Below are 17,384 nucleotides of genomic sequence, written 5' to 3' on the forward strand. Positions count from 1 at the left end.
CACTTAGGAAATCCCAAAGGGTTTGGGAATCTGAATATGAAGACCAAATATATCTGAAATATATCCTGGTCCTCTGAATGATTATAAATCACAATATCATAGCTGCATGTACGACATTCCTATAAATCTCCTGCTTCACGGTTTTCCATAAAGAAGAAAATGACATCCACCCTTTCACTGTTGAGACCTACCTTTATAAAATAAAAGCTCAGAAGCTATTGCACTGCCCACTCACTGCTGACCATAAGGAAATCATTTAACAAGCAGGGTCCTTTCTGCACAGCAAAAGAAACAACCACCAAAATGAAAAGGGAACCCACTGTATGGGAGAGCATAATTGCCAATGATACATCAGATAAGGGGTTAATTTCCAAAATACGTAGAGTGCTCATACAACTCAACAAAAGGAAGACAAAGAACCCAATTAAAAAATGGGCAGAGGAGTTAAATAGACACCTCTCCAAACAGGACATACAAATGGCCAAGAGACATGTGAAGAAATGCTCAACATCACTAATCAGAGAGATGCAAATTAAAACAACAATCAGGTATCACCTCACACCTGTCAGAATAGCCACCATCAACAAATCATCAAACAACAAGTGCTGGCAAGGGTGTGGAGAAAAGGGGACTCTAATACACTGCTGGTGGGAATGCAGACTGGTGCAGCTATGGAAAACACTATGGTGTTACCTCAAAAAATTAAAAATTGAATTGCCATTTGACCCAGCAACCCCACTTCTAGAAATATACCCTACGAAGCCTGAAAACCAATCAGAAAGAATATGTACCCCTATGTTCATAGCAGCACTATTTACAATCACCAAGATCTGGAAACAGCCCAAGTGTCCATCAATAGATGAGTGGATAAAAAAGCTTTGGTACATATATACAATGAAATACTATGCAGCTATAAGAAAGAAAGATCTCTTATCCTTTGAGACAAAGGATAAGACCTCGAGAGTATCATGCTAAGCAAAATAAGCCAATCAGAGAAAAACAAATACTACATGATCTCATTTATTTGTAGAATATAATGAACAAGGTGGGTTGATGAACGAAATAGACCCATAGACATAGAAAGGAGTATGGTTCAGATTGACAGACCACAGAGTAGGGGGGTGAGGGTGGGGGGAGTGGATGAGATGAACCAAAGAACGTATATGCATGCATGCATAATCAATGGACATAGACAACAATGCTAAGGGAGTGGGGGGTAGGGTGGAGAGGAGGGAGTCTGGGGGCAAAAGGAGAAACATCTGTGACAAAAATAAATTAATAAAAATTGAAGAAAAAAAAAGAAGGGTCTTGGCTTTGTCTTCCCTTCTGTTCAATACTTAACTTTGATTTAATTTTTAGAGTCCTAGCCACACCCCACTGCTACTCCTTCTTATATAAATATTCACTGACTAGGAAGATCCACCACGCGGGGGGGGGGGGGGGGCACTCAAAAACTGGATGTGGCTCTAGTTTAACCACCCACAGAAGAAACAAACATCCCCCAGGAAGGAAAGCTAAAAGGGAGCTTTGTCACAGCTCACATTGCATCAGATAATACACCATCATTCTATTAGGTAAGAAAATATGACAATCCAGAAGTATCTGAAAAGGGCACAGCTTTATTAGATATTTACGTTTTAGCTCCTAGGAGTGACAAATAGCTCAGTACATCTCAATTATCTCCCCCCAAAGTCTCATTTGATGACGTGTCAATGAAAAAGGTTTTGTTCTGAACAAAAGGGATAAATTATGGTAATGAGAAATGAGAGGAATAAATTTAATACTGAGACATGTTTCTTGCATTCATTCACCCCTTCGAGAACTTCCCGAACCCTCAATAATGAGAAATTCAAAGAAAGGCTTATTCTATTCTTCCCCCACCCGCGGCAAAGAGGGGCACCTTGGTGGTTCCTAACAAAAAGCCCATTGAAGTTACCCCTTCCTCCCCTCACTGGGTAACTGGGCTGGAAAGTCTGAGTGGTGAGAGCTTTGCAAATACTAAAATCAAGTCAACCCTGAAAATAATTTAGGATTTCGCAATCTTTTCTAGGACAGGCCCAAATTTCTCGCTCAGAACTCTGCAAAGTCCAGCCTCCCTCGCTGTAATAAAATCTAACGACGGCTTAGAAATGTAATGAAATATGGGTCATCTCAGCTTTGAAATATTTCTGAAGAAGCAACATCGCATCTGAAGTATCTGAGTCACGGTCCCCACCGGCAATGCTCCCAGGACAAAGGGAAAGCCACGCAGAGGTGCTGGAACAAAGATGGACTTCTCCCTGGCGGCATAATAACGGTGTTAGAGCATGATTAGTCTTATTAATGGGAAGGAAAAGGAAGGATACACGGGTAATTAGGACTCAAGTGCTCTTCTCTGTGAGAGCAAATAAAACTCTTCCTGCAGTTAGAGTTGTGTATATAATGAGCACGAAAAATGAATACTGGTATGAGAGACCAGAGAGAAAACACAAACCCAGGTAAAGCAGCCTCGTCATTTGCTATTACAAGATCTCATCTCGGCCTTTCCAACAGACTGGATCAAGCTAGATGCGAGCATGCACCCAATATAATGTGCGTGTGGGTGTAGCTACATTAAGGTACCAGAAAAATGCAAAATTCCGAAGAGGACAGCTAGTGGTACATCCCTAAAAACCTCTCTCATTCGGGTCATCATGAGGATTATGGAAAGTGACGCATACAAAGCAGTTAGCCCAACACTTGGCACGTATTAACTACTCCCTAAACAGTCCCTACAGTCAGCCAAGAGGCAGTTAGAGTAAGCAGTATTTTCCAAAGTTATTTGGTCATTTTTGCCCCAAGGCATTTAGGATTGCAGAGAACTCGAGAAATGTCCTACAGTCCACTCGTACTAGCCAAAGTCTACCAAAGTCACTGTTTGGTGCCTATTATTTGAAGTGATAAAACTATGTCTAGTCAATATTTAAGAGACATTTGGGAATAATTGGGAGACAACGAGAAAAAGCTGTTGTTGTTGTTGTTGTTTTAATGGACCAAGAAGAGTAACTATCACACAAAATATATGCGAACAAAATCTCTATGACTTTCTTATTTATGCCCCAAGAATGCCATCAGCTTCAACGAAGCACAATTAATAAGGTGCTGCAGCTGCTCTGCAAATATCAAACACGGGTTGACTTCCTTTTAAACTTCGTAGTCTAAAGTTCTTCAAGAGACAATGGGGCTTGTATAAAGATTTTCTTTTTTCTGCCCTATTATTTACCTCTTTTGGTGAAGTATTTTGTACTTAACATTTGCTTTATGACTAACGTTGAGTATATTAGAGTGTATTACAATTAGGGGTTCTCCGTGGCTTAAAAAAAAATTCCTAGTAAATATCCAAAAACAAAGAGTCTTTTCATAGAATATGATTTTGACAGTTAACAAGGAGTTGAGTCATGAAGGGAAGACAGGACTAAGGCAACTGCAATTACGATCAGAGCGCTCTCGGTTGTAGTACTCACTGGATATTCTGTTTAAAAGAGAAAGAAAAAGCTACTGCAACTAAAGAATGATTTATTCTCTCCCCTGCTTGTAAACCTCCTAGTCATGGTGGTATATTAAACGGCACAGCCTTGGTGGCAATTGTTCCCATTTCAGCCAGACTAACTTGTTTCGTTATGTACCTTTACTGTGGCATTAAGAAGATATTTGCTGGATTCACTGGGCAACTTAAGAGCTAAAAGCAAGAAAAATCACCCAATAGCATGGTTGTTAATATTGTTCCACCAATGTCTTTTTCCTCTTCTCTTTCCCCGATTCCTTCTCCACTTCTCTATTCATACTACATTTCCACCTCAGTTTTTCTCACACACTCTTTTTTCTTGTGACCACCCATTATATCAAACGAAACACAAAGGAACTTCTTAATACCACACAGAACTAAAGGCATCGTATTTGGAGGAACTTCATTCCACAATATTCTTTAGATTGTGTGATAGTGATCATAGTGTTCAGCCATTAAAAAGAGGAGGAAAAGTTCTAGAAACTTACCTGTTACGTCTCCAGACCTTGTCAAATATGCCTGAGAAGGTCATTCCCCTAGCTGAGAACTACTGTTAACCCGTCAAATCTTTCCAGCCCATTTCTTCTTATTAAGTCCTTCAACATAGGGCCCAATCTCTCTTCTGGTTAAAACACCTCTGATTCCTTTAAACTTGCCATGCAGGATCTTTATTTCACATCCTCTTGGTACTAATCAAAATCACTGCAGTAGCCCGGCAGGTGTGGCTCAGTGAACTGAGCGTCATCCCAGGGACTGAGAGGTCTCATTTGATTCCCGGTCAGGGCACATGCCCGGGTTGCAGGCTCGATCCCCAGAAGGGGGCATGCAGAAGGCAGCTGATCAATGTTTCTCTCTCCCATCAACGCTTCTTTCTATCTCCCTCTCCCTTCCTCTCTCTCTAAAAAAAAAAATCAATAAAAATATATTTTAATAAATAAATAAATAAAATCACTGCAATATTATTGGAATGTTTTTAACAACATTGCTTAGAGCAGAACCTGTAGTATAGACACCCACATTGATTTACGACACACTGTTCAACAGAAATTTAATCTAATATTATTGGATAACATAAGAGAAAACCTAGATGACCTTGGGTATGGCAATAACTTTTTAGAAGCACAATCCATAAAAAAATAATTAATAAGGTAGACTTCATTAAAATTAAAATCTTTGTTCTGTGAAAGACAATATTAAGAGAATGAAAAGACAAGCCACAGACTGAGAGAAAATAGATGCAAAAGGCACATTTGATAAAAGACTGTCATCCAAAACACATAACTCGGAAATACAAAATAAAAAAAAAACAACCAACCCAATTAAAACATGAGCCAAAGACCTTAACAGACACCTCACCAAAAAACAGATACAGATGACAAATAAGCATATAAAAAGACGTTCCACATGTCATCAGGGAAATGCAAATTAACACAAAAACATGGCTCGGCTTGTTGAGCGCTGTCCAATGCACCAAAAAGGTTGCTGGTTTGATTCCTGGTCAGGGCACATGCCCAGGTTTAAGGTTCGGTCCCCTGTCAGGATGCATATAGGAGGCAACCAATCAATGTTTTTCTCTCACATCATTGTTTCCCTCTCTCCTTCTCTCTTCCTCTCTTTAAAATCAATAAATACATTTGAACATTTTTTTAAATGTTTAAACAACAATAAGACAACACTACACACCTATTAGAATGGCCAAAATCCAGAAGACTGACAACGCCAAAGAGAGGCACGGATGTACAGCAGCAGGAACTCCCTCGCTGCTGGTGGGAACGCAAAATGGTACAGACACTTTGGGAGACAGTTTGCAACTTCTGACAAAACGAAACATACTCTTCCAGACAATGCAGCAATCACAATCCTTGGTGTTTACCCAAAGAAGCTGAACACTACGTCCACACAAAAAATGTGCACACGACTGTTTACGGCAACTTTATTCAAAACTGCCAAACCCTGGAAGCGACTGAGATGTTCTTTCAATAGGTCAATGAGTAAACTGTAGTACACCCAGACAATGGAGTATTATTCAGTGCTAAAAAACAATGAAGCCATGAAAATATATGGAGGAACGTTAAATGCATATCAGTAAGTTAGAGAAGCCAATCTGAAAAGACTTTGCACTGCATGATTCCAACAATGTGACATTCTGGGAAAAGCAGAACTATGGAGGCAGTAAAAAGATCAGTGGTTGCTAGTGATGAAGGGTGGCAGGGAAAAGGGATGCACAGGTGGAGCACAGAACATTTTTAGAGCAGTAAAATACTCTGTATGATACTATAATGGATACATGTCATTAGACATCTGTCCAAACCCAGAGAATGGACAGCACCAAGAGTGAACCCTAATGTAGACTATGGACTTTGGGTGATGATGAGTCAGTGTGGGCTCATCAATTATAACAAATGTACCACTTGGGTGGGGGACATTAATAATGGGTGAAACAATGCATGTGGGGGTGAAGGGGTACGAGAATCTCTGCACCTTCCTTTCAATACTGCTGTGAACCTAAAAAATAGCCTAAAAATTAGTCATAATAGAGGGAAGAGGGGGAGGAGTGTTAAGTCTGATAGGATTAAAAACAAACTTGTTTAGAGTAAGTCGAATCATACACAGAACAAGCGTGCACCACTTAAGGATGGGGATTCGTTCTGAGAAATGCGTCCTTGAGTGAGTTTGTCATTGTGCAAACATGGTATCGAGTGCACTCCCACATGCCTGGGCGGTACAGCCTCCTACACACCTGGGCTACATCATATACTGCTCCTGGCTACACGGCTGTGCAGCATGTTACTGTATAAAACACCACGAGATTAAATCAAGCATAAGCAAAAATGATGCGATCAAAAGACGTGGTAAACACGAGATGCATGAGGCTGCTCAGTGGAACGTGGCATCCTGTTTGACAGCAAACTTTATTAATAAGTAGAAAGAGTACATTTCACAATAAAAAGTATGGTAAATTTATAAACCAGTAACATAATGTCATGTATTATCACCATCAAGTATCATGTTACTATACATAATTGTAAGTGCTAACTGTTAATATGACCAGCAGTGCATAGTTTGTTTACATCAGGATCACCACAAACACCTGAGTAATGTGTTGCACTATGACCTCATGGTGGCTATGATGTCACCAGGTAATCAGCATTTTTCATCTTCATAATCTTACGTAACCACCATCGTATATATTACCTGTCCTTGACCGAAACGTCGTTAGGTGGCACATGACTGTACACTTTCCTACCCCAAAGAGCTGTGAGCCTCTTACCTTCCATACTAGGGGAAGGGAAAGCAATTATCATGAGCACAGGAAGAATCATCACTCCATCTACCATTGTACAACTGTGGAGAAAAAAAAAAGAGATATAAGTAAGACAAAAAATGTAACTGCAGGATGACAAGTTAAATTAAGCACACCATTCTCAAACTGCCATTCAAGGCCTTTCTTGCAAATCCCCCTCACATATGTTGCCTTATTTCTTAGGATATTTAAACATATACCCTTTACAAGGATCTAAACAAATCATCTTAAGAAGTTAATCAGATGTACCTCCTGCTGGTAGCCACTCTAAGGTGACTTTCCCTGAGCCTGCCCTCTTACAAAGAAAGAACTCAGCAGGGACAGGAAAAATTCGCAGCTATCTCAGGCAAGGCATTCCCAAAGGATTTTAGGTTTGAATGTTATCTTATCCTATCGAATGCAGAATTGGCACTAAGTTAAAAACTCTGAGAGGCATAAATAGACTGTTCTTACAATAGGATACAGATGAAGTGATGGGATCATTCAAGCCAAATGACTGTGCTTGAGACTTACTTCACCTAGTTCTTCATCCAGCCCCAAGGGAAACAAACAAACCTACAACATAGCCCTCAGCTGTGGCACAACAACGCATCCCTATATTAACCTCAAATTTAACAGAGGACAGACACGGCCAAGGCAGGAAGAAATCGTGTAAACGTGTAATATATGAAACTATAACAGAGAAAAGAAGATACCTGACACAAATTTCAAGCTGACATGGCCCTGAAACTACATTGGCAAAAGCTCGATTTTATCAGTTAGAACAGTACAGTGGCAAACTTTTCCATCTGAACAATCTTGAACAGTTCCAGATGTATGATGATAGTTTGGTATACTAATTCTTTATTACAAGAAATAATTTTTGAAACTCAAACCTTTGTCTAGTTGTGATTTTCTAGATGGTAAAATAAAGAAGAAAACTGGTCGCCCTGGCCAGTGTGGCTCAGTAGTTGGAGTGCTGGTCTGTGCACCAAGGAGGCTTGGGTTCAATTCCTGGTCAAGGGCATGTACCTAGGTTGCGGGTTTGATCCTCAGCTGGGTCAGGGCATGTGTGGGAGGAAACCAATTGATATTGATGTGCCTCTCTCACATCACGCTCTCTCTCTCCTCCCTCCCTCCCTTCCACTCTCTCTAAAAATCAATGAAAAAATATCCTTGTGTGAGGATTAACAAAAAGAAAACGAAAAGAAAACTGGTCAAGTTCTTTAATGAACAGGTTAGTGTGCAACCTCTTACAGCTTCAAAGCAAAGAGCAAAAACCTTTTGCCACATAAGCAGTTCAGAGGGGACACCTGTCTCGTCTTCTTACGATCAAATTTTGAGGTTGGTAGCCTGACTGTTCGCTTCCCATATCCCCATTCTATCTAACCAGCCCTCATTTCAATGTGTTTACAATTGTATTTCGGCCTATCCTTTCTCTAACAGCAAGAGGAGGAAGAGGGAATGGAGATTTTTTTTATTACCTTCCTTTTATATTTTTAAAAGCACTTGGAATTTGAGTGAGCTCTTTTCCTGTTGTTATTATTCTTTCCATGCTCACATAGATCTTGTCTACAGTGAGCCTTTATTTGTGACAAACGGCCTCACCTTGGCCCCCGGGGCCCTCACGACCAGATAAGGATTCCACCTTTGAACATGAACAGAGTGTGGTTCCATCTGCCATCAATGCCCTGGGCCTCCTCTCCTACCCAGCTGCCTCCTCCTGTCGTTCATAATCTAGCTCAGAAGGCAGCGCAGGCCGGTCTGGCTCTGTTGGTGGGCACGTCCTGTACACGAGAGGTTGCCGGTTCAGTTCCCAGTTGGGGCACATGCCCGGGTTTGCAGGCTCAATCCCCAGTGGGGGGCACACAGGAGGCAGCCGATTGATGTCTCTCTCTCTCTCCCTTTCCCTTCCTCTCTCTCTAAAAAGATCAACAAAAACATATTTAAGCTCTGGCCAGTTTGGCTCAGCGGTTGAGCATCAGCCTGTGGACCAGAGAGTCCGGATTTGGTTCCTGCTAAGGGCACGTACCACAAAAAAATAACAATAATAATAAAAAAAATATTAAAAAAAAAAAAAAGGCAAATGCTTGGTGAAACACCTCTCTATCAACAGTGAATTCTGCTCCCCAGCACTGGTCTAACACACCACTTGAATCAATTATTTGTCTATGTCAGTCTCTAGCACTAAACCACTCACCTCCAATGGTCATGCAAGACAACTCATCGACTTATGGAATGAATATACACAAAATTTTACCTTACAGCCCTGGCTAGGTAGCTCAATTGGTTAGAACATACGCCAAGGTTGAGGTTTCAGTTCTTGGTCAGGGCACATACAAGAATCAACAAATGAGTGTCCTGGCCAGTTTTGCTCAGTGGTTAGAGTGTCAGCCCTCACACCAGAGTGTTGTGGGTTCAATTCCCAGTCAAGAGCATGTACCTGGGTTGCAGGTTCAATCCCCAACCCCAGTCAGGGTCATGTGGGTAACAACCAATCAATGTGTCTCTCCCACATCAATGTTTCTTTCTCTGTCTCCCTCCCTCCTTCCCACTCAATCAAAATAATCAATGGAAAAATATCCAAATATCCTCAGGTGAAGATTAACAACAACCAAAAAAGAATCAACCAGCGAGTGCATGAACTGGGTGGAACAACAAATTGACATTTCTCTATCTCTGAAATCAATAAATAGTTTTTAAAAGTATCTTATAAAAAATGTTTTCATCTAATAGAGCCATAAATAACTTGAGGCTTTATTTGTTCTCTATGACAGTCCCAGCACAAGAGGGATCTTTCAGAAAGAGTGGGAGATACAGCGTGAAAGCGTACAGAGTACACCCATGTACAGTCCTATACTTTCAAGGCTCCATTTAAGTAGAATTACAGGTTGTATTGGAGAGTTATAATGAAATGAGCCTTCCCCCAGTTGCACATGTTCTAAAACCATGAAAGAAACTACAGATTAAATGTTATTAATCTGTAGAGAAGAGTAAGAAAATGTGGAGCTGATTTCTCTCTTCCTGTGGTTCTTCCTTAATCACTTGACTAGAAAAAAGCAATTAACATTCAGTTGAATCTGACATAAAGAAGGTTCCCTAACTTCAAAATTAAAAAATACTTGAAAACTGATTTGCATCGGTATCATAAACAATAAACATCCTGAGTGACTTGAGATTTCTGTTAATGATAAGATGTCATCACTATTAGCAGTCCCTTAAATATTTCGTCTTTAATCTTTTTAGAATTTCTATTTTATGCAGGTTTTATAATATATAGTTTTTATTCTACGTAAAACGTATAACCAACATCCATTTTGAGGGTGCATTCTCAGAAAACTTTTTAACCGATGGGATATGTTATCAAAAGCTTTTGGAAACTACTGGACTATCTCAGTCTTATCTTTAAATTCCAGTCCTTCCTTCCTTCCTTCCTTCCTTCCTTCCACAGCTATTGAGAGACTACTGTGTACTAGACATTAGAAACTTAAGAGTAATAAGGATATAAAACATAGTCCTTAATATTGCTGAGCTTGCTGTCTATGTTGGTAATCAAATAATCATCCAAAAGACTGCATAATTCAAAACTGAATTAAATTTCATTAAAAAAAAAAAAAAAAGGTTGAACAAGACTGCTAACAAAACAACTTGAGACTTCCTGAAGGGTGGAGGAGCTTCCCTGGGGAGGTGGGATCTAAATAAGAACCAGAAAGATGACCAGGAGGTACTACGAAAGGGTAGCATTTAGGGAAAAAGGCACAGCTTCTCAGTGTCCACGGAGGCCCTGTGGCCAGGGCAAGCATGGTGTGTCCTCAGGGCTTAAGACATATTTGGAAGTTAAAAACAAACAGACAAACAAAAACACCAGGCTAGGACACACAGAGCCTAGAGAGAAGAGTTATAAAGAAAGAGGAGAGCCCTGGCCAGTTCGGCTCAGTGGTTAGAGCGTCAGCCCGCGGACCAGAGACCCGGGTTCGGTTCCCGCTCAGGGCACGTATCTCGGTTGCAGTTTGTCCCCGGCCCTGGTTGGGTCGTGTGGGTGGCAGCCAGTCAATGTGTCTCTCTCACATGGATGTTTCTCTCTCTCTGTTCCTCCCTCTCTCCCTCCCACTCTACCTGAAGATAATGGGTGAGGATAAAAAAAGAAAGAGGAGAAAACCCAAGAAGGCTGGAGAAGTCGGCCAGGGTCGCACCTCAGTAAGACAAGGTACCCTAGCAAGCCTTGCACTCACCTCTCATGGCCTCAAGGCCCCTCACCCTGAGTTCTCACCACTGGCCCCTCCCCACCCCAATTTCCCAGGCACTGCAAGTGGCCAGCTTCCTGCCCATCTCAGAGCCTTTGTATACGAGGCGTTCCCGGTGACTGGACCCTCTTTCAAACCCAGCCTGGCACATTCCTACTCTTCCTTCACGTCTCAACTTCAATGCCGCTTCCTTCTAGAAGCTTGCACCCTCCTATGCCCTCATCACACTCTCACATGCCCTTTGTTGCACTTATCATAATTAATAATTACTTATTCATGCCGGTGTGCTTTTGAGTATCTGCTTGTCTCCCTAGACCGTAAACTTGATGGTAGCAAAATCTATAGTCTGTTTTGTTCACTGCTACCAGAGTCGTGTAGGTGCACATTTAACACTTCTCTAATTTGAATTTTCCCTGAATTCATCAGCTCAATTTAGGTTTAAATTCTAAAGACATAGCAATCTCTTCCAGCCCTCTCCTACACACAGGCACACACACCCAAAAAGAAATGTCAGGACTAACAAAGACATTCTCCATCTCTGTAACATTAATCTGTGAAGTTTCATTCAGGTAATAGTAAAAGTTAACAGTTAACGAGCTTCAAGTTTCAAAATCAAGAATCCTTTCATTATGAAAAAGAGATCTAAAAGACAATCACCGTTGACATTTTTTCCTGTCACAAAGTCAAGAAAAGCCCATGCCCCAAAAATATTCCTTAACAGATCATAATTGTGCAAGCAAAATTAAAATATTAATTTAGGCTTACAAAGAGAAAACAGACCAAAAAAAAAAAAGGGTTTTAAATTCACAGTCCCCTGCCCTGGCTGGTTTGGCTCAGCAGTTGGCGCATCGGCCTGTGGTCTAGGGAGACCTGGGTTCAGTTCCCGCTAAGGGCACATACCTCGGTTGCAGTTTGTCCCCGGCCCTGGTTGGTTGTACAGGTGGCAGCCACTCGATGTGTCCCTTTCACATCAATGTTTCTCTCTCTCTCTCTCTTCCTCTCTCTCCTTCTCACTCTATCTGAACAAAAAATGGAAAAAAATGTCCTCAGGTGAGGGTTTAAAAAAAAAAAATCACAGTCCCGAAGCTAATCTACTGTTTACTGACAGACAGCTCAAAATCTGCCAAAATCTTTGGGGAAAAAAACATCAGCATCACTTCCTGGTTGCAACTTTGTTCAGTACCCGGGGTGCCTGCTGACCAGTCCGCTCAGCTATTGAATACGGTGCCTCCGAAAGGAAAGGGGGAAAGAATGTAGAAAGGAGAATATGCTGGAATAAATCTCCTCATCATAGTTTAATTAAGAAATATCAATATGCTGACACCCCAACTTGAAGCCCCAAGGATCTATTTCTAATTTTAAAATACACTAAAAAGAAAATATTGTCTTTAAAAGTAAATTTTCCATTCCCCTGCTGTGAAGAATTTTGACTAAAGAGTTTCAGATGTGGGTTGACAAAAAAAAAAAAAATAGGTACTGGTAGTGGGAAAAGAGAGGGGTAGTAATTCAACAGTTCAGGGATGCCCCACGCCAGTGGTCTCCACACGTTCAGGTCTCAGAATCTTGTTATACTCTTGAAAAGCACTGAGCCCCTAGCAGGCTTGTCTCTGTGGGCTGTATCTATCAACATTCACACTATTAGAAATCAGAGACTTTTTACAAATATTGCATTTCTTTCAAATAAGAAGTATGCTACCTTATTTTATATAAATGAAAACACACACACACACTGTATCCCCTCCAAAAAATATACAGTGACAAAAGTAGCATTGTTGTGCATTTTCACAAATCTCTATAATGTTTGCTTAGAAAACAACTGGACTCTCTTGTATGATTCTACATTCAATTTGGTATAAGATGTTTTGGTTGAAGTACGTATAACAATCCAGTCTTGAACATATATGTCACTGGGAAGAAGGAGGACCTCGTGGAACCCCGAGAAAGTCACAGAAACTCCAGTTGGCTCACACTTTGAGAACCATCCCCTTATTCCTTATATGATCAGTCCTTCTACCATACAGATAACCAGACAGTCCCACCTATTTTAGGCTGGGCATTTACCCACTATCTGACAGAAATCCTACTGTTCCACAGGTTTAGAAATCTCATTAACCTCTTCAACATCAAGGAAGTAAACAAAATCTATGGTCAAGGAAGAAGGCATTAGATTTTTTAAAATGTAGAAATAATATTTTATGCACACAACTAAGTATGTTTTTAAACGAGACATAAACCTGTGATAAGAAGGTGTTCGATTGCTCATCTCATTTGGGTTCAACCAAATCCTTATGCAATGTTCTAAGGTCAAAATTCCTAACTGAAAAATCACAGGCCACTAGGAATTGCAGGATATTATCTGAAGGGTTCAGAGCATGAATTTTTGCCTGCAGTATACACCATCTCCTTTCTGTTCTTGGAAAAGGCCCTGTATCCCTAATAAGTAATCTTGATTCAGACATAAGGACTTACCGACTCAACTAAGGTACCCTCTTAAAGTCAGTACCATCTCTTACAACGTCTCAGGACGACCATCTTGGGAGATAAGAGTATTCCCGTGATAATTCTACTAAAAACAGGCAAATCACCAGGGCAGAACGGAACTGCTTTCCAAATCCCACGGTACTAAGCAAACTCCATTTATAGATGAGACTGATATCCAGTTAAGGATCGAGCATTTAGCTTAATTTCTAACATGTGTAGGCTTGAGACCAAGTTTGACACTTCTTTTGCTCATCACAATTTCACAGCTGGATCAAACCACAGATACATTGATTACCCCCCCAAAATCACAAAGCATTTGGATACTGGTCACAAAATTATCCAGAGTATAGTACACTCTAGAGTCAACTTTTAGAACGCATATTAAGCAATCTAGTTGATAATCTACTGTGAGAATAAAGGCTATTTATTTCTCAAACCCAGACGTATGAAAAGCATACAATGTGTTATCTATAATATTGAAGATGAAGGGAAAGTTGTAAGATGAATCCTATGATTGTTTTTCCTGTCATAAAAATTCTACAAAAATGTTCATTTGTCAGGGCTGGTGACCTAAACTCATTTGGTTTGTCCATTTGTCAACATTTAATTTACTTAGGACCTACTCGTTCAATAGGAACTTTTTTGATACTCTTTTCAATTGAACATCTAACCGGCTCCAGGTTAGAAAGAATCTTGACAGACAGGCTGTACATTCACCCATCCACATTTGAATGACACCATCCAGGTGAAGTCACTCACCACTGATGGAGGTTGTCACTCCTCTTCTGGGACAGTTTTTTCTTTATACAAGTCTATGTTATGCCTTTAATAAGAAAAAAACAAACAAACAAAAAAACAACCCCACCTCATTCTCTTTGATGGAAATGGTAGAGGCAAAGCAGAAAAAGAATCAGAGTAATTCTGCTTCCTCTCAAAATGACATCATTAATACCCTAACAGTGACAGCACTTACTAACCAAGCCAGGCACTGTACTTAGGGGGCATGTGTATTATCCCATTCAATCTCTCCTCAAAACACTCTAAAAGAAATACTCATATTCACTCCATTTTACAGATAAGAAAATCTATAAAATCTTCAGGGGATAGAATTTTCAGTGGGTGGTCAGAAGTAATGAGAGTTCAGGTCTCAACCACTGGCTCGCCCATCAGCCACGGCTCAGCTGCTTTTTTCATCCTTAACATCTCATCCCAGGCTCCACATTCTGCACTTTAACCACCGTGAGTTTCGTCTTAGAAAATCTGCTTTACTCCTGGTTATTTGGACCACTTTTCAATCATGCCCTCTTTCCATGTCTCTAAATTCAAAATTAATTTCTACACTCTGTCATCTCAAATTTCGCCCCCCCCACCCCTGAAAAAAAGATATCGATGTGGAGAAAAAAAAATAAACCACCTTGCCAATACATCAAGTGATTTCTATCTCACATCTCCCCGCCCCTACTTCTCAGCTCTGTAACTCACATCTCAAAATAAAAACAGAAATTAGTGTAAGTCAGGCATATTTCGGAACAAAGTTAGACCCAGTAAGACAAATTCTAGACATAAAACTTTGAGGGAAGGGATACTTACAACAACCACCTCCAAGGGGGACAAAAACCAGCCATTATGTGAGCACAGTTATGCCTCTTCTATGCTCAAAAGATGAGGAGAGAAACCAAGGGCAGCTTGCTCCACACTACCTGGGTCTTAATGGGGGGAAATGACATGGGCTGTCAGTTACAGCTGCAGAGAAAGGCTGACCCGAAGCCATCATACCATATAAGTTAAGTCCGGGTCTTTTCTCCAGCTCACAAATGACCTGTGAAATATTTTTAACACCACACTCTGTCTGAACTGGCAGTGTGCAAGTTGCCAGGGCTCGGTTTTATATAGACTTCACTGCAGCTGAAGGGTTTGTGGTGGGTGTTACTTTCAGAATATTAGCATGTAATTTGATCTTTGGTGATAGATGAATACAAATAGCTTCTTGGACAGGTCCTATAGAACTGAAACCCAGCCCCTGGATCAGTTCATCCTGTAGTTAGAGGAAATAATTACAGATTATTTCCTGGGGGGAAAAAAAGGATTTTGACTGAAAGAGTTACACTACAAACAATCCAGCTGTGACAGATGGAGCCAAGATATGGTTTGCAAAGGAGGGGGAGAGACCAAGGGTTGGGGGAAGATCGGGCTTAAATGAATGAAAGTTAAGTGAAAGGTTTAATTTAGGCTACCATGTAAGAACCAGAGAATCCCCAGTAAATTTACTGTGTCTACAGTGTTGACATTGACTTGACTACAACATTACCAGATACACAGACAATAACTACGCTCAGCTTCTGAGATTCCAATGTTTCAGTCACCCACTCCATGCCTTACTGTACCTCAAGGCTAGGTTTTATTTCGACATGCTTGACTCCATGGAAACTGCCCCTCATTTTCCACTTCATTCCCTCTGGATCAGATAGCCAGGGCTCCTGCTTTGTTTCAACCGACAGAACCATCATCTCCCAGCTGTTTGGTTGTATTCCCTTCGGCAGCTCAGGGCCCACCCCTTGCCCTCCGGTTCACAAACTGTGGCTGGAACAATTTTTTTTTTAACCTACTGGTAGGAAGGAGCCTGTCATTCTCCCCACAAATCTCTTAGACATGCAACTGTGGAGTTCATTTAAAATCCCACTTCCTCCCCAAGTCCTCAGTTAGGAGCTGTCTCAGCCGGCTGTCTCATTTCTAACTATGCCTGAACTTTCCGGTCGTCAAATAGGGCAGACCTTTCTAGCCCTCCCATTCCCAGACAGTGGTGTTCCAGGCCCCCACCATCTGCCGTAACTGCCCCCACTCTGAGGCTGCGATGATGAACCTATCATAATCTCAAGGAGGGTGACCATGAAGGGATGTCAGCACCAGGGAGGCAGATTTCTCTTCCTCTCTCTCTCTCCCCCTGCAAACCCACTCTCTCTTTTTTTTTTTAACTGGGAGACTTTGGAGCATATTTCTGTGGGGTGAGAGAAAAGGCCCTTTATGTACCAGCCTAACCAGGGCTTCCCTTCTCATCCCCATCCCACCTCCACACGCAAGCCCGTTCCTGCCTCAGACCTCCCCAGCCTCGCCCCTGCCTTCTGTCTCCCTGCCGTGTCTTCTTCCTAGCACTGAACACCGTGTGCAGCGTGTTGTTTACGTGTTTGGTGATTTGTATGTTTCCCCTCTCCCACCCCCTCTTGCTCCTGGCACCAAAATACAAGCAGCATGAAAGTAAGAACTCAGTCTAGCTGGTGGCTACATACCCAGGCCCAGCACATACGAGGCACCTGATGTAAATTGAAACACATTTGTTTTAACTTCTTAGTCTATGCTCCACGTTGGTTTGGGGAGGAAGAAGAAGGTGAGGTTTAAGGAATTTTGTACAGGCTGGCAAGGAAATGACTGGGGGAGGGTTTGCTCCATCTCCTCGATTTAGTATAGCAGCAACCAGGTATGTGAGATAAATTAAAAGATATCATTTGTAACTTGGATTTCAGTTTTCAAGGGTGTCATCCAAGAGAAGCAGCCAAACAAAAAGACGGCTGGCAGACTCCGGGTATACCAGACGACTCCCTGGTGGACAATATCCCATTTGGAAAGGACTCCTTGGATCTCTAGTTGCAGACACCAGCTGATCTGCCCAGAGCCATCCCCAGTGACCTCTAAGACAGCTTCTGTAGCTTGAAAATATATCTCCTACAAGTCAGAAATTGACACATTATCTCCCTCCACCCCCGGTCTTCTAACAGTTATTGACGTTATTTGGAAAGCCATGCTTCCATGCCTATTAATAACCTTCAGAAAGAACCCCGAGGAAGTGTCAAGAGAAAAA

General features: G+C 41.3%; 1 protein-coding gene across 2 annotated transcripts in view; it reads right to left on the reverse strand.

Annotated features, from left to right (window-relative positions):
• ACVR1 (activin A receptor type 1) overlaps window positions 1-17,384 on the reverse strand; it is a 130,436-nt gene that overhangs the window by 51,221 nt on the left and 61,831 nt on the right. For both annotated transcript variants that reach the window (XM_036254739.1, XM_036254737.1), the window contains exon 3: window positions 6,795-6,868. In XM_036254739.1, the coding sequence (XP_036110632.1) occupies window positions 6,795-6,861 (67 nt within the window). In that variant the 5' untranslated portion in view covers window positions 6,862-6,868. The remainder of the gene's footprint in view (window positions 1-6,794; window positions 6,869-17,384) is intronic.

Source organism: Molossus molossus, unplaced genomic scaffold (assembly GCF_014108415.1).
Source record: "Molossus molossus isolate mMolMol1 unplaced genomic scaffold, mMolMol1.p scaffold_m16_p_11, whole genome shotgun sequence".
Taxonomy (NCBI): Eukaryota; Metazoa; Chordata; class Mammalia; order Chiroptera; family Molossidae; genus Molossus; species Molossus molossus.